This window comes from Etheostoma cragini, chromosome 9 (genome assembly GCF_013103735.1).
Source record: "Etheostoma cragini isolate CJK2018 chromosome 9, CSU_Ecrag_1.0, whole genome shotgun sequence".
NCBI lineage: Eukaryota > Metazoa > Chordata > Actinopteri > Perciformes > Percidae > Etheostoma > Etheostoma cragini.
The window spans coordinates 29577365-29596160 of NC_048415.1; the positions used below are offsets into that span (position 1 = coordinate 29577365).

Consider the following 18796-nt stretch of genomic DNA (forward strand, 5'->3'; position numbering starts at 1 on the left):
ACATTTCCATCTGGGACACGGTTAGTCTCAATTATTTCTTTCTGATCTAACATTTGTCTCATCCAGTCAGCTAAAGTGTGCTCCTTGTCTGCCTTTTCTACAGGGCCGTTATAAATAGGTAATGGGAATGTTTGTCCATACACTATTTCAAATGGTGTCAGGCCTGAGGCTGTGGCTGTGATTCACATCCACATTTTTACCAACGCTAAACAATCTGGCCACGGTCTCCCTGTTTCTTCCATTGTTTTTCTAAGACGTTGTTTAATTGTGCCCTTTGTTCTCTCGACGAGTGGTGTTTTAAATTTATCCCTAACATTTCTGTCGCCATCTGTATGATCTGGTTTACAAAGTGGGACCCATTATCTGAACGGATGATATATGGTAATCCATAAGAGGGTATGTAGTGGTTGCATAAGGCTTTTGCCACTGTTACTGCATCTGCGGACTTGGCTGGGTATATCCTAACCCATTTAGATAATTGATCAATAACTACCAATGCATATTTAACACCCTTCTCATGATTTAGTTCAATGAAATCCATGTGTACAGTATGAAATGGATGAGGAGGTGTAGGTAATTGACCTCTTTTTGGTCGCAGTCCGCCCTGTGAGTTGTTTTTTTGGCATATCATACATCGAGCTACAAACATTTTAGCTGAGCTTTCAAAATTTATTGTATAGAAATAGTTATTAACCATAGTTACCATCCCTCCGGTTGACACAATGCGATAAGCTAGGGGTCACTAATGCTGCTGTTTGGTGTAGGGATTTTGGTAAAACTGGTTTGTTGTCGATGGTATAGACGTCATTAACTAAAGTAGCGCCCCTATGAATCCATTGTTGTATCTCTTTAGCTGGGGCTGCAAGTTGCTGATCCTTCAATATGTCTGTGGTGATTATATCTGTGTGGTATGTACTTGTGGTTTCATGTGTCTGCATGGCAGCGGCTTTCGCTGTTTTGTCTGCAAAGTTGTTTCCTTTAGTGATGTATGAATCATCTGTCTTGTGTGCTGTACATTTGCATAGGGCTAATGAGTGTGGGAGGCGCACAGCGTCTAGTAGATTTTGTAAAACTCCTGCAAGTGTTAATGTTTTCCCACTAGAGGTTTTAAACCCTCTATGTTTCCATATTTTTGCAAAGTGGTGCACTGCTCCAAAAACATATTGGCTGTCTGTATAGATATTAATGTATTGTCCCTCATGCATTTGGCATGCACGTATTACTGCTACAAGCTCTGCAGTTTGGGCTGAAGTTGTTCGTGGTAATGTGGATGATTCTAACACTTCTGTTAATGTGGTTACAGCATATCCCACACGATTGGTTCCAGTTCCGTCCTTTGAGGCTGAACCATCTACAAAAACATTTTTATTCCCTATTATTGGTTGTTGTGAAATGTCAGTGCGCGGGCGAGTGTATTTCTCAATTTCAGATACACAGCTGTGTGGTGTTCCGTCTGCTGATGCGGCTACTGCTTCTGCTATGTTTATGCCTGCACACTTCTGCAAAATGATGTTATCTCGTGACAGCAGTACACCGATCAGTTTTAGATGTCTGGCATGTGTAACAAACGGCAAGTGAGCGTGCAGCAATACTTCTTGTATTGTGTGTGGAACACATACTGTAACATTGTGTCCTAATACTACATCTGCACAGGCCAAAACTGCTTCTAGTGGGTAACAATTCTTTCCCTTCCGCTGATAACATGTGTCCTAAATATGCTACTTTCTGTTGCACAAATTGCAACTTGGATTTTGATACTTTGTGTCCCTCCTGTGCGAGGTGCCTCAACACCATCAAGGTGTTTTTTCTGCATGTTTCTCTTGTGGCTCCTGTTACTAGAATATCATCTACATAGAGGAGGTATTGCCCATTTTGTAATGGAGGACAGGTAGACATAGAGTCAGTTAGCACTTTAGAGTATATAGTGGGACTATTTACAAATCCCTGTGGTAATCTGGTGTATGTATAGACCTTTCCATTTAGTCTAAAACCAAACAGCCTCTGTGCTTCTCTACTTAGTGGGATGGAGAAAAATGCGTTAGATAGGTCAATGACTGAAAACCAGTTTGCAGTTTGTCATATGCTGTTCATTATAGTATGTGGATTAGCCACAGTGACTTTTTCTCTTTTTCTTTCAGTACTTTCTCAGCGTGCCTGGCTTGATTTTACTGCCTGTTGTACGCTGCCTGTTTCCATATCCACCCATTGCTTCTTTACTAAACTCAGTATGGGAGGCAATAGCCCCTCAATGAATTTGGATTTTAGCTGTTGTTGATATGCTGACCCATCATTAGTATTGTGTGGGATCCCTGAATGGGTTTCAAACACCCCCTCAAGGCGGTCTCTATACTCAGATGGAGACTCACCCTCCTTCTGCTTGCAATACCTTATTACCTATATTCATCTTTTTGTCCATAGCGAGGGTTAGCTACCTCTACTAAGGGGTATTGTCCTGTGATGGGTGTTGGTCCCTCATCCTCAGAGCTGTCTTCACCTGCTCTATCATATTCCTCATCCTCTGTGTCTATGTCATGCCATTCGGACCAACCCTCAACATGGTCTGCTAATTCTTGCATTGGATACAAATCTTTCTGTCTTCCCCTTGGTGCATCTGTGGACCCTCGTCCCTTTGCTTTAACCACTCTGCTTGGTTGCTCTCGTTTTGATACTGTCCGTGGTTTACTCTGACTTTTAGATGAGCCTTCACGGCTGTCTATCTGGCGTACTTCTATATCGGACCTCTTGAATTATTCCGTCCCCAGTTTCGTATTTTAGTACAAAAAGGATCATTCACAAAGTTCACTGACACAAAAGTCTTGAGACAGGACAACAACATGCCCTTCTACACCATCTAACCTGGTGCGGTGCTGTTTCTATGGACTGTGTCCGACCTTTTGTCTTTGGACGTTAGTACTTCTCTTGTAAATGACAAAACAACAAACTATCACTGTGTCAGTCTCTATAGACCCTTTAAATCAACTTCAGTGATATTATTCATTCACATTCACATACACACTCATACACTGTTCCTTCTAGGCCTGTTATGCGTTTCTTTGTCACTGTATTTCTTATCTGGGTTCTGACTGACCCTCACGAAACAGTTCTGACTAACTGTATCGCTCTAAAACAGTTCTGACTGTATTACTTTTTTTACCTTATGCATTTATTCGTATGGTGTTCCGTATCTCACCTCCTTCTTGCCAATCGCAGGTTTCGGATCCGGTGTCCTGTGGTGGCGACACTGGTGAACCCCCTATTCACCGGCCGGGACGAATTTACGCCCACGGGGCTTTCAGCCCCGCTGTACTGGAGGTTGGCTGTCGACAGGCTTCGGTGTAGATTCTTACACCGAATATTCACCCCTATATTGCTACACAGCCAAGCAGTTGAATATAGTACATCGAATATATCTTATAACAGGAGGCGGTGCTGTCTCCGTTGAGGAACAGCAGTATCAGAATATTTTCGCACATAGACGACAATGTGGTCTGCTCCCACTCTCGGGAGCAGGCTGCCAGAGATTCCACAACGGTGATAACTCATCTCAGGGATTTGGGGTTCAACATAAACTGGGCGAAGAGCCGATTAGAACCCACGCAATGTACGGAGTATTTGGGTCTCAAAATAAACTCCCTCTCTTATCGCGTCACGCTATTGGAGGGGAGACTGGCGTCTCTGGGGAACTGCCTCTCCCTTTTCCTGCTGAGCAAAGCCGTGCCGTTCAGACTATGCCTTCGCCTGCTCGGCCTGATGGCGTCGGTAGTGTCTGTGGTACATTTGGGGCTGTTAATGATGAGAGATTTTCAGCGTTGGGTGGCAGCATTACACATGTGCCCACGCAGTCACCTCAACCGAAGTGTGATGATAACGCTGGCGTGCATAGCAGCCCTCCACTCGTGGAGAGACACAGTGACTCTCGCATCAGGTGTCCCGCTTGGGGTGGTGTCATCCAGGGTAACCATGACAACGGACGCGTCCCTGTCAGGATGGGGAGCGACGTTGTTGGGGAGAACAGCGAATGGCACATGGAGCCGGGGATTAGCCCAGGCTCACATAAATGTCTTGGAGCTTATGGCAGTGTTTCTGGCTCTGAAACATTTCCTGCACTTTCTCCAGGGTCGTCATGTCTTGGTGAAAACAGACAATTCCACAGTGGTTGCATACACCAACCGCCAGGGCTGCACTCGCTCACTACAGCTACACAAGTTAGCTCGCAGAGTGATTTTGTGGAGCAGCGTGAGACTGCTGTCTCTTCGAGCAACACACGTGCCAGGCCTTTTGAACAGGGGTGCAGATCTCCTGTCATGGGGAAATCCTCTGTACGGAGAGTGGACTCTCCAGCCACAAGTGGTGGAACAAGTCTGGCGGAGAAACGGTCAGGCAGCCGTAGATCTCTTTACCTCGCAAGAAACACACAGTGCCCAATGTTCTTCTCTCTGTCAGACATACATGCACCGCTGGGTGTGGATGCTCTAGCTCACCCGTGGCCAAACGTGCTACTCTATGCATTTCCCCCCCTCAGTCTTATCTCTACCACTCTGACGAGGGTGAGAGAGCAGGGCCTGTCGCTAATCCTGATAGCGCCGCGGTGGCCATTCAAGCACTGGTTGGCAGAGATAATACAGCTTCTGGTGGGAGAACCATGGCCTCTCCCCATACGCAGAGACCTTCTTTCCTTAGCGGGCGGGGAAATTTACCACCCCCACCTGGACCGCGTAGTGCTCTGGGCTTGCCCCGTGAGAGGTGTAACCTGAATGCATCCGGCCTGCCAGAACGGGTCATTGACACCATTCAGAGCGCAAGGGCCGCGTCCACCCGCTCTCTTTACAGCGGAAAGTGGCGGGTTTTTGAGGAATGGTGCGAACATAGGGATACAATCCCTTTTCAGTGTTCTGTGGTGGACCTGCTGTGTTTTCTGCAGTACATGATGGATGAAGGAAAAGCTTTCTCCACAATTAGGGTGTACTTCGCTGCTGTCTCAGCCTGCCACGTGGGTTTTGGGGATAAGCCCGCAGGGCAACATGCCTTAGTTTGTCGTTTCATGAAAGGAGCACACCGCAAGCTCCCAGTTTCCAGGCCCCTTGTTCCTCTATGGGACTTGTCGGTTGTGTTGGACGCCCTCTCTCATCACCCATTTGAGCTTATGGAGGCAGTGGGGATGAAGTTTGTCTCTCTTAAAACAGCTTTTCTCTTGGCTTTAACCACAGCCAAGTGAGTGACTTACAGGCTTTGTACGTTCAGCCAACCTGTCTCCAGTTTGCCCAAGGGCTCTCTAGAGTCCGTTTGCGGCCAAACCCAGCATTTGTGCCTAAGGTGGTGGAGTCAGCTTACAGGTGCCCCTCAGTGGAGCTCTGGGCTTTCCACCCGCCTCCGTTCTGCTCAGAAGAGGAGAGAAGGCTTCACATGTTGTGCCCTGTCCGGGCCCTGCACATGTATGTGAGTCGGACGGCTGTGTTCAGGAGAGCTGATCAGCTGTTCGTGTCCTGGGCTACACCCCACGAGGGTTAGCCGCTGTCCCGTCAGAGGCTGTCCAACTGGATTGTGGAGGCCATATCATTGGCCTATGAGTGTAAAGGTTTGCAGGCCCATCGGGGTCTGAGAGCTCATTCAACAAGAGGCATGGCCACTTCATGGGCCCCTTCAGGGGTGTTTCAGTGGCAGAAATTTGTGCTGCGGCAAGCTGGGCTACGCCTCACACTTTTGTGAGGTTCTACCGGCTCGATGTTTCCGGACCGTCCCTAGCACAGGCTGTGCTGGAGGTAACGGCGCCTGGGTTGGTGTGACTCTCGGTTCAATGTTATTTGGCTTTGGGAGACTCAGGCAATACGGGAGTGGTCTATACCTCCCATAGTGAAACACCAAACAAAGTTAGAAAAAAACCTTTAGGTTACTTAACGTAACCCTGGTTCTTTGATAACAGAGTGAGGTGTTTCACCAACATGTCCCTCCTTGCAGAGACACGGAAAGAAACCTATCTGGAATTATTTGTAAGGAGCCGGTCGACTGTGATAATATGAGGGGGCGTGGCCCCAGCACAGTTCGACCTGTTTGTCACAGACAGACGTGGTATCATTGGAGCTTCCATAGTTGGTCACGCCGAGGCGATTCCCATAGTGAAACACCTCACTCTGTTATCAAAGAACCAGGGTTACGTTAAGTAACCTAAAGTTTTAGCTTCTCTGCATTGGCTTCCTGTAAAATCCAGGATAGAATTTAAAATCCTTCTTCTCACCTACAAAGCTCTTCATGGTCAGGCATCATCTTATCTTAAAGAGCTCATAGTACCTTACAACCCTACAAGAGTACTACACTCCCAGAATGCAGGGTTAATTGTGGTTCCTAGAGTCTCTAAAAGTAGAACGGGAGCCAGAGCGTTCAGCTATCAGGCCCCTCTCCTGTCGAACCAGGTTCCAGTTTGGGTTCAGGAGGCAGACACCGTCTCCATATTTAAGAGTAGGCTTAAGACTTTCCTTTTTGATAAAGCTTATAGTTAGGGCATAGTATTGAATATTGTTAGGGAGTGAGGAGTCGCGGCGTCCGCCTAACCCGGCCAACCTACTTCTCTTCATAGTTGTCAGATCTAACTATCACATAATCAAGAATATAATAAAACTAAAGGGTGACTTTGCATACAGCCCGATCTGGTTGGGTAGAGTTCCCTGCCCCGACCAGGCTCCTCTCTTTACCCTGTCTCTCCTAGTTATGCTGTAATAGTTTTAGACAGCTGGGGACTTCCTTTGACACACTGAGCTCCTCTCTCCTCTGTTTTTCTATCTTTCCATTTATGTGCATCCATGTCCCAGATATGCTTGTTACTAACCTAGCTCTGGGGAGTCATTCCCCGGAATCCTTATGTTCTTTTTTCCCCAGCATGTTCCCTCGGCTCAGAGAGGCTCCAAAATCATGGTAGCAGCTGTCGCCATGGTCCCCTACACGTTCTGTGATGCCATGTTCATCTTGCTACACTCTGTGGTGCCCAGCTACGTCCTGCTGTGCCTTGTAATGCCCACAGTGCCCTGCTATGCCATGAACTACTACAAAGAACTGCTACAAACTACTATTTTTTCTACTTTTTGTTATTTCCACTCTTCATTCTAAACCCCAACCGGCCCGTCAGACACCGCCTACCAAGAGCCTGTGTCTGTCCGAGGTTTCTGCCTAAAAGGAAGTTTTTCCTCGCCACTGCCGCACTGTTGCTTGCTCTGGAGGAAACTACTAGAACTGTTGGGTCATTGTAAATTCTAGAGTGTGGTCTAGACCTACTCTACCTGTAAAGTGTCTCGAGATAACTCTTGTTATGAATTTATACTATAAATAAAATTGAAATTGAAATTTTATAAAAATAATAAAAGGCAGTTGCGGTATAAACTAATAACATTACAAATTGAGATACTCACACAAACACACACAAACACATTCCAAACCCCGCCTCTCTCTCTTCCTCTCTCCCTCTCTCTCACTCTCTCTCTCTCTCGCTCTCTCTCTCTCTCTGTGTATCTCTAATGGCGGTTTTCCACTGCGTGGTATCCAGGGTTCTAAATTAACTTTTTTTGCCAATTTGGATGGTGACTTTCTAAAGTTACCAGCCAATCAGAACTCTCACTAGCCAATTTGCATCCAGTGAAAATAAGAGAAATTATGAGTGCCACTGAATGCATTTGTTCATTTTATTGACATTGTTGGCATTAAAAATACATAAAGTACAATACATACAACAAAATAAATACAAAGTGCAAACATTTCATTACAAGTTTGGGGTTTATCTATCTATCTATCTATCGAAACATATGTCTTCAGAGCTCTTCTTCTTCAGAGGTGGTGCCATCAGAATCTGAGCCACCCTCTATTTCTTTTGGTCCATGTTTGTGCACAAAGTCAGGCCTGCGTGAGAGCAAACTGTCAGCATGCCAGATCTCAACGGCTTTGGTTGGATCAAAGTCTTTGATGTCAGGTGAGCACAAGTGGGTTTTAAGGAGGTCAGAGAGGGTTTCACCTTTTAGGCGGGAGCGCCAATCACTCTTTACCTGCTTCATAACACTGAACCCTCTTTCACAGTCAGCTGTAGTTGCAGGGATGGTCAGGAGAGCATCAAAAAGATCAAGGACATCAGGACACCGATGGCGCAGCATTCTGTTCACAGTAGGCCAGGTCTGCTCAAAGTTTCCTGTAGCAGTGTGAGACAGACAATGTGCATTATGCACCTTTAGTTATTAAAATATGGCATCAAATTTGGATTGTGTCTTTAATAAATGACATTTACTCTGATTCCTGATAAACAAAATAAAAACTGTCTCACAATATTAGACATTTCTTTAGAGCTTGGGAACTTTTCAAACACTTGTTCAAAAATGTTACTGATTAGGTTCATCAGTATGAGATTTTCTCAAACATTCTCCAAGTACCTTGGCTGAATCCTGCTGTGTACAGTTCAGTTTTGAGAATTGTCCATTGATCAGGGATCAACTCCACAGCCACTCCAGCAGACAGGAAAAGAGGTCGGATGTGACTGATGAGTTTGTTTACCTCTTCATCACCAAAATCTGAGAACAAAAGGGAAAATATTAATATATAGTTAAGCAGTTGTCTTAAAACATAAAATTTGTAAAGATGTGTTCATTACTTTTGAAATGCTAACCTGAACTTGTGTCTGCTTTTGGCCAGTACTGGAAACTGGTCAGCCGCATGGCCTGCAGGACACCACTGTTCACATCACTAAATCTAGCAGTGATGCTCCGGCACAGAGAATCGATTAGCTCATTCTTTGCCTTGTCATGCCAGTCGGCATCAGTAGGCCTCAGGAGGACTCCCTCATAGGTGTCTGTGTCCAGCCCTGCTCTCAGCTTAGGCCCAGGTCTACAGTTGTGCAGAGACAGATGGATGGGTGTCTTTTTATTTATACTGAGGTGAAAACACACCAACACAACCTAAAGTCTAATCATAAATTGTAGGATATATGATACATACCTTGACTTGTACTTTTCTATGACAGCCTGAGTGGAGGAAATGCAGCTCTGAGCTTCAGCCATGGTTGACACTGACCTCTGCAGTGACTTGGAGAGGTTGGTCAGTTGATAGATGGTGTCATGGAGAAGGCAGCAAAACCTGAGCACTCCACTATCCTTGCCTATGTTGAGGAACCCCTTGGTTTTTGCCCTCAGAACAGCATTGACGTCCGTGGCCTCCTGGGACTACAAGCAAAACAACTGCATTACATCAGACAGCATTTACAATTGCTTAACAGAAAATAAAGCAAACATGAAATAATCCTAAATCTACACTGCTGGTTTAAGTAGGCTATGAATTAACATACCTTCTCCAAGTGGCGTACAATGCCAGCATATCCCCTGAGAAAATGGTCAAGTGCTTTGAAGAGATGCGGTAGCCACCGGGTTCCACCTACTCTGGTTTGCATCAAAGCCTTCATGTGGAGCTCCCTGAAGTGTTGCTTTAGGCTGGCCCTGTTCACTCCACTCTTATGGTATAAGGTGTAGAGTCCACTCAAGAGGTCCTCAACTTTCCTGGCCATCACATTTTTCCTTATTCCGTCTGAGAAGGCAAGCTCTAGCTTATGGGCCATGCAGTGGATCCCCAGCACATTTGGTCTGTCTGCACGCAGTTTTGCAACGACACCATTGTTTACTCCTGTCATTACAGATGCTCCATCTGTGGTGATTGCCACTAGCTTGTTCTTCCAATCAGTGCTGACTCCACTTTCCATTATACTGCACACTGCTTCAGCTATATTTGTAGCATCTGGCTTTGAGACAGCTTTTAGCCCGAAAAAATCAACTTTGACTTTCCCCTCACTGGCACTCCTGACTTAGACCATTTCTTCTTCCATCACTGCACTGTCAAGGGATCCATCTGACATGACCAAGATGAACTTGCCATCTGATAATCTTGCCCTCATCTTTCTTCTCTCATCCTCTGCTATGTAGTGTATGAACTCTTTTGCCTGATAGTCGTTTGTGTATGTCTCTCCTATCTTCAAGCTTTTCTTCCTGTCCACAGTGAAATACATTTTTTGTGTAAATGAAGCCACTGTTAGCGCCTACAACAAAGTACATTTTAGTGAGATTTTTTTTCCTTTTTTGAAACCATCAAACATAAAGTTTCATCTGTGTCTATGGCAGCACTCTGAATCATATTAAATACACTGTTTCTGAAACATGTAAATAGTAAGGCTAATTCACTAACTCACACATCCATGCGAAGTCGGTAAAAGGCCTTCCCTTTTTTCCGATGGCGTGGGCATTTCGAAAAAGTAGCTGCATCTTCTCCAACTCAGACATCTTCATTAAAGTGAGGCTTCTCCCAGCAAGGCTCTCTTCAATACGACCTGTCTTGGCCGTTTTAATCCTTTACTGCCACGACTTTAAAAATTTTAGTTCCTACCACAAAATTGTTCATTTTGTTTTTATCTTTGCGGCAATCCTGACAAAACATGACAACATTTTCATGATCAAACACAAGCCATTCAAAACCCGTCACCCATTTGGCATTATATTTTCTTTTCTTTGTTTCTCTGTCGATATCATCATCCCTTGCGTTGTTCCTCTTCTCGCCCCCAGATGTCTGTCCCAACCACCGCCGCATTTAGTTTAGCAAATCTTAACTTTTTACTTTACTTTACTAGCTAGCTAACTCCCTCCTCTTTCAGTCTGTGCTCCCTGCTCTGGCTCCGTTTGTTTCCATGGTTTCTCGCGCTGGTTTGATTGCAAACTGCACACAGCCAATAGGCGTAAAAAATTTGGCAGGTTGGCAGGGTTTTAATTTAGAACCCTGGTGGTATCTACTCGACTCGCCTCGACTCTACTTGCCTTATTTGGTTTTCCATTACGAAAAAAAGTCCCTGGGACCTGCTACCAGGTACTTTTTATAGTACTACCTCAGTCGAGATTCCAAGCGAGCTGAGGCGATCCCAAAAGGTGACGTGGAAACCTCCAGACTGCTGGTTGGTTGGATCACTGCGTTAGCAAACAAGAGTGTGGAGTGTGTGTCCAGAACAAACGGGACATTTAAAAAACAAATCTAACCAGACACCAACAGATTATCTACTCTCTGCACTATTCTCACTTTTCAACTGTTCAATATTAAAGGCTGTTAGGGGCTTTAAGTCGTTTCCAATATTGCACACTGTTACTTTAAAAAAACAAGACAAGTTATCAAAGAAAAGTTTTTATTTAGCTTTTCAAGTAGCGCATCAAACCCTCCTGTACATCCCGGTCTTCGTCCTCTGCACCCAGTGACAGTGTCACCACCGGCTTTGCTGGCCCAGATGCATCCCAGTCGTTGTCATAAGTCTCTCCATGACTCTCATAAAGATTATACGAAGCCCAGCAGGTCTGAACCAGAGATCTCACCGGTCGGACATCGCCCACCAGACGGTCTGCGGCAGAGATTTTGCAAAGCGTGAATGCTCTGAAACACAAACAGCACACATGTTGGTGTGTAATCTTGGTTGCTAAAGTTCATGTACTTTATACAGCGTATAGTAAATACTGACCGGGGCCCCTAACACATGCAAATGTTAGCTAATGTTACCAGGAAACTTAACTTACCCTTTTGTGTTGGCGAACAACAGTCATGTCGACGTCTGAACTCCGTCGGTATTCCCAAACTCCTGTTTTTTTTAGTGGTGATTTTTGTTGCTTCCTTCCGCTTCTTTTGAAACAAAACATTTCATCTGGCTGTGGCGAGTAGCCAACGTGCTGTTGTGAGTCGAGTTGAAAATTACATCATCACGCGTAGCTATGGTGACCAGCCACGCTGAGGCGTTACTCATTTTGCAATGGAAAACGGATGTAGAATGCATCGAGTCGAGTAGAGGCGAGTCGAGTCGAGTTGAGCTGTTACCAGCAGTGGAAAAACGCCATAACTCACTCACAGACACACAGACGCACACACTCAGACATACCTGGTGTGAAAATAAAAAAGAACCAATAAACAAAAGTCACACTGATCATAGAAAAATTAAAAGTTAAAAAAAGAGTTGTATTGAGTATGAAAACTCTTGTTCATTACATTTTACTTAATAATTGCAACCGCATTGTTGTATTTATTGTTGCAAAACTTTTTCTGTATATAGTTCGTTTGTTACCATGACAAAACCACTGATCTGAAGCTCAATGCTGATGCTGTCATGTAAATAGTTTTCTAATCAGCAATAAATATAAAAATTTCTGATCAACCCATGTCAATTGCATGCTGAAAATAACATACCAGGTAAAGACCCGACCAACTTCCGGGTTAAATCTGCCCACTTCCGGGTTAGGCCCCGCCCAGTCCGAGTACAGCTACGGATACAGATAATTCATGTGGTAAACAGATACAGATACAGATAATGCTGTACTCGCTCATCCCTAGTAATTTGTCCACCCCGGCAGCACCCCATAAAATATACGTAAGGTGGTGTTGAGTATTAGACGAGGCGTTGCATTAAACAGCTCCAGTGTTTACTTTGACTTGGACGCAGGATTCTAACCTTTTTAGCGGAAGCAACACCATCATATTAAAAGCAATAAACTCCTTTTTAATCAATAGTTTACGTTGAATTATAGATTTATTTGGTGATTAGGCATGTAATAAGCGGTATAATGTATAGTGAGGCGGTTGTTAAGCTAATACAGCCTCTCCCAGCTTAACATGCTACCTGGCTAGCTAGCAACTATAATGTTACCCAGCATGCTGTTCGGCGGTGTAAATTTGTATGTGTAAAATTATTAGTGATAGAAATTGTATTTCAAAACATATTTCACATAGCACACACATTGTTGTGTGTTATGGTGTTTTAACCTGTTAAAGAGAGTTAGTTGTGGGTTATTAATTGTTGTGTTATAAAGTTACTACAATAAGTGAGAAGGGTTTGCAGTTAACAGGGTTCCCGTTCTCAATTCTCTTGCGGAGTATTTTTGCCACAGTGCTCTCTATGGCAATGTACTTGTACTACGGTATGTAAAAAATTCACATCATACCTGAATACACAGTGGTCTTGCTGACCCAAACATTTCGCCTACCACCCTGTACGCATGTAGCCAGTTTGTAGAGTGCAATGGCGATACGCTTCTCAGTTGGAACAGGAGGGCCATGGCTTATCGGTGTCAAGAGATGCACCAGTAAAAAGGTCAAATCTCAAAATGCTTAAACAAAAGGGTTTCCGTGAAGTGTCTCTAAACCACGATCTTCCAGAACTGTTTGGAGCGCTCTTTTACCCACACCATAGGCCGCCTCCAGTGCATCATCATAGCAATTTGTTGATACGTTGTTTCTTATTATAGCTTAATGTGTTGCTGTCAGCTGGCACATAAGCCACATACTACAACCTCTGCAATTATTATTTATATGTAGGTAGAAGGCACAATCTATTCAGTCAAGCAAAACTTGGCTTGTTCGCAAATGTTTGCTTGAATGTTGAGCAATTCAGTGCAAAAATGAATGGAAACACCCTAAAATGTCTCAAATCAATTTGATATACCAATTCACGGCAAAATTGCATGTGATGTCATTACGCACAGGTTTTTATTTACAAGTGTGTTTTGTGTTCCCATTCTGTCTGTTCGCAAATTACCTGCAGGACATTTCTGAGAGAGCTGGAGAACTGTGCAGAGAATCCAGAGCTGGTGGGAACCTGTTTTCTGAAAAGGGTAAGTTTGTCGTCAAATTTCACGTTACCTCTAAGCCTGAATAACCAACTCCAGCTCAACTTAAATATTGGAACATCTTGGTTAGAAGAATGTTTGGTATGATGAAATGCAACACATTTTTTAAAGTTACACACACCATGCAATACAGTTTGCCTAGTCTAGCATTAGCCCGTATGGCAAGTCATAAACCAGAGAGCCTGCTATCACCAGAAACAATTTCTGTCACCGGTCGGATTTTAAATCCATGGCCGTCACAGCGTTAAAGAAGGGTGGAGCGCAGCGGAGCTCTCGCCATCAGCTGATCCTCTTGGCCAAGAGCAAAGTTTCACTGCGCTGTTCACGTTGTTCCTTCCATACAGTTCCCAAAAATGTAGTTACTATTCATTTTCCAACCTAATACAAACACCCTTTGTTCAAAACTATTAATGTAAATTTAAACAATACTAAGTTTTTAGTTTTGACTCCAGCTAATGGTTTAGCGTACACTCTCGTTAGTGTTTTGCTCCAAGGCTTATGTCTATGACTAATTAATGTTAGCTAGGTAATTGAGATGAGCCATGTACTCGGCTGAAACGAGTATCGGTTAGGGATAAAGCACTTTTGCCAAATACAAGTATTGTACGAGTAACACAAGTCAATATCTGTGCTTGGATTGAATAAAACTCCTCATTGTGTAGCGGACCGTGTTTGCGTTCTGTGTGTAGGCTAGTCCAGCGCCCCTCCTCTACACTCATACAGATTCCTTGTGTTGCTGTGTGCCGCTCCGCTCACTCTCACTCTCACTCGCACATAGAACACTGAGAAGAGAACAGCTCTCTTCCTCTCCCTCAGTCAAACAGGTCAACGTCTTTTCCGTTAACGTTTAGGGTTTCTTCAGCTTCAGGTTTGTTTTTTACTTTGTCTTGTAGTACTTAGTAACCAGTAGATTTCTGATAAACGTGGAGTTTGTTCAGACATTGTGCTTGGTAGTATGCAACTCGCGTTGAGTCTCTGCCGTTGGATTTTTTTTTATTTTTACCGTCAGCTGGCTTCATTTGTAGAACACAGATCTGAAGCTCAATGCTGATGCTGTCATGGAAATAGTTTTCTAATCAGCAATAAATATAACAATTTCTGATCAACCCAATATCAATTGCATGCTTAAAATAACATACCGGTTAAAACTCCGCCCATTTCAAGACAACCTGACCCACTTCCACGTTAAATCCTGTCCACTTCCGGGTTAGGCCTTGCCCAGTCCGAGTACAGATACAGATAATTCATATGGTAAACAGATACAGATACAGATGATGCTGCACTCGCTCATTCCTACTAGGTAACATCCTAAAAATGCCCATGAATGTTGAAAAACGTATTTAAATCACTCACGGAAAGAACTGGAGCATAAAAGTCTTGAGAGGGTCCGTTAGTACAATTAAACTTAGAGCTGTTATAACTTAGATAGGTATTATACGTTGGCTCTTTGCTTAAAAATTGTCCAAAATGCAAAAAACACTCTGGAAAGTCAAGTGCGGGGAGGTGGATTAGCTAAACTGACTGAGACACCTAGCAGAGCTGCAGCAGCTAGCCTCCTTTCACTACAGGCACCTGTCAATCAACGGTATTAATCATGCAGAACTTAAAGCCTAAATACAACTTAATCTAATGAGTTATAAAACAAAAAAAATCACCTCTCCCAGATTTCTCATAAAGGGTAACCTTCAGAGAGCAATACCATTTTTGACTAAGCTACATAGACCAATACGAGTTGTGAGTAAGCTATAGAGACAAGTACCATTTCTGACTAAGCTATAAAGACCAATACCATTTTTGAACCAGGTTGTAAACATGTTTAATTCTCCTGGAAAGTTGGGCATTTTAACATGGGGGCTACGGAAATTGACTCACTTCTGTAGCCAGCCTCAAGATGAACTGCTTTTTTGGCTTTTCCGCATGTGCATCACTGCTCAGCACAGGAGGTTGCCCCTTGGTAGGAAGTAAGAAAGACACCAGTAGGTGTTTGAAAAGAATAGAATCAAAAGTATTTGTTGTCCTCATACACATGTGCAATACCTGTGCAACGAGATTGAAGCAATTCCTTTACAGTGTCAACAAGAAATATAAAATATAAACTATAAAATATAAGTAGTGAAGAAGAAAAAAAAGGGGGATGAGGTCCACAGTTCCTTAGACAACTATCAACATTTATAAAATAGTAAAAAGATCAATATGGTTTGTACATGTATTATGAAAATATTATTACACTGTTATAACATTTGGTGTATCCTCTGTATTAAATATTGTACAATTATTCATTTGCACAGACTTCTCAGTGTTGTCAAAGGGATTAAATATTAAATATTGCACTGTAATAAAATTATTTGGTTAAATATTGCACTGTAATGATTGCACAGAATTTCCAGTTGTCGAAGATAGATAATTAGATACAAAGATATTTATTGATTCCAAAAAATGGGAAATTACAGTGTTACAGCAGCACATAGGAAAAAAATATACATACATACAATATACTGTACATGAAATAATAATAATAATAATAATAATAATAAAAAAGAATAGAATATAAGAACAAATATTCAAATATATACAAGATGGGAAAACAAAATGTGCAACTGCTTAAGTAATATGCTAAGTTTATGCTAAAAGTATGCTAAAATGTAACTGAATCAATCGTGCCGGTAAAGTCTCATCTAGCACCCAGGGAGGACGTGTTGAAGAGTTTTATTGCCTGTGGTAGGAATGATTTCCTGCACCGGTCCGTGCGGCATTTAAACTGTTGGAGCCTCTTTGAGAAACTCCTCCTCTGTTGGACCAATGTGGGGTGCAGAGGGTGGTCAGGGTTATCCATGATAGATAAGTTTGTTCAGTGACCTCCTCTCCAAAACAGCTTCAAATGTGTCCTGTTTGCAGCCGATCACGGAGCCAGCCTTCCTGATCAGTTTGTTCAGTCTGTTTGTGTCGCTGGCGCCGATGCTGCCGCCCCAGCAGATGGCGGGGGAGAACAGAGCGCTGGCCACAACAGACTGGTAGAAGATCTCCAACATCCTGCTGCACACACTGAAGGATCTCAGCTTCCTCAGGAAATAGAGTCTGCTCATCCCCTTCTTGTAAACAGCAGTGCTGTTGACCTTTCAGTTCAGCCTGCTGTCGATGTTGACACCCAGGTATCTGGACTCCTCCACCATGTCCAAGTCACTTCCCAGTATGCAAAGGGGCTGCAGAGCCGTTCGCTTCCTCCTGAAGTCGATCATCATCTCTCTGCTCTTATCCATGTTCAGCAGCAGGCAGTTCTTACCAGACCACTCCACAAAGTCATCCACCAGTGCCCTGTACTCTCCCTCCTGTCCATCCCTTATACACCCAACAACTGCAGAGTCATCAGAAAACTTCTGTAGGTGACATGACTCTGAGTTGTACTGAAAGTCTGTGATGTATAAGGTGAACAGAAAAGAAGACAGCACAGTCCCCTGTGGGGCCCCCATACCCCTCACCACCACATCAGACAGAACACGGTCTAGGCGGACAAACTGTGGTCTGTCTGTCAGGTAGTCAGGGATCCAGGAGACTATGGACGCACCGACACCCATCAGCCGCAGCTTTTCACCAAGTAGCAGTGGCTGGATGGTGTTGAATGCACTGGAGAAATCAAAAAATGTGATTCTCACAGTGCTGCCACCGCCATCCAGGTGCAAATGAGCTCGCTGCACAAGATAGATGACAGCGTCGTCCACTTCCGGACGAGGCTGGTAGGCAAACTGTAGAGGGTCCAGAGAAGAACTCACCTGCGGCCTCAGGTAGGCCAAGACCAGCCTCTCCAGCACCTTCACCACAAGGGATGTGAGAGCCACTGGGCGTTAATCCTTAAGGCCAGCTGGAGTCGACTTCTTGGTGACCGGGACAAGGCAGGACGTCTTCCGTAAAAGCGGCATCCTCTGCAGGCTCAGGCTCAGGTTGAAGAGGTACTGGAGAACACCAGACAGCTGACTGGCACAGGTCTTCAGGACCCTGGGGCTGATGCAATGAAGTAATAAAATGGAATTATTGTACAGCAATGAACACAGAATTCCAGTGTCTTAAAGTATTATATATTGCACAGTTGGTGGGAAGAAGAAATTCTGGGGGGCTGTGAGGTGAAGTCAGTGCATATGTGAGCTCAGAGTGGTTTTGGCTTTTGGGAAGAAACTGTTCTTGAGTCTGTTAGTCCGTGCTCTGATGCACCTGTAGCGCCTTCCTGAGGGCAACAGGTCAAACGGATCAAAGCCAGGGTGGGAGTTGTCCTTGATGATGTGTTATGCTCTGCTGAGGCAGCGGGAGGTGTAGCTGTCCATCAGGGAGGGGAGAGGGCAGGCAATAATCTTTTGTTTTGACCTCTCAATTCCCTGCAGCCTCTCCCTGTCTGCCATGGTGCAGCTCCCGTACCGGATTGTGATACAGAGCGTCAGCAGACTCTTGATGGATGAGCGGTAAAGGGTCAGCAGCAGGTTAGAGTCCAAGTTGTACTTCCTGAGGACCCTCAGGAATTGTAGCCACTCTTGGGCTTTTTTGATGACCGCTTTGATGTTGTCTGTCCAGGAGATGTCAGTGGAGATGAGGACACAGAGAATCCTGAAGGTGTTGACCTTCTCCACACATTCGTCGCTGATGTACAGGAGGGCTAGGTCGGTGCTGTTCTTCCTGAAGTCGACAATGATCTCCTTGATTTTGTTGGTGTTCAGTGCCAGGTTGTTCTCCGAACACCAAATTGTCAAGTTCAGGACGTCCTCTCTGTAGCCTGCCTCGTCTCCCTTTGAGAGTCTGACCACTTTGGTGTCGTCAACAAACTTGACAATGAGGTTGTTGCTGTGGACCGAACTGCAGTCGTGGGTGTAGAGACAGTACAGGAGGGGTCTCAGCACACAGCCCTGTGGGGAGCCTGTGCTCAGCGTGCGAGTGGAGTAGAGGTCGGGTCCCAATCTCACCGTCTGGGGCCGATTGGTGAGAAAGTCCAGGCACATGTGAGAGGGGGGAGGCCAAGAGTTACCAGGGAAAGGTTGAAGATTCTGGTAAAGATGAGGGCAAGCTGGTGAGCGCATGCCCTGAGCACCTTGCCAGGTACTCAGTCTGGGCCAGCAGACTTCCTTGGGTTCACTTCCATTAGTATTCGTCCAATGTTG

General features: G+C 44.5%; 1 protein-coding gene across 5 annotated transcripts in view; it reads left to right on the plus strand.

Moving 5' to 3' along the window:
* The window catches only part of mcf2l2 (MCF.2 cell line derived transforming sequence-like 2), a 216638-nt gene that overhangs the window by 124084 nt on the left and 73758 nt on the right, over positions 1-18796 (plus strand). For all 5 annotated transcript variants that reach the window (XM_034881481.1, XM_034881485.1, XM_034881482.1 and 2 more), the window contains exon 18: positions 13574-13643. In XM_034881481.1, coding sequence (XP_034737372.1) covers positions 13574-13643 — 70 coding nt within the window. The remainder of the gene's footprint in view (positions 1-13573; positions 13644-18796) is intronic.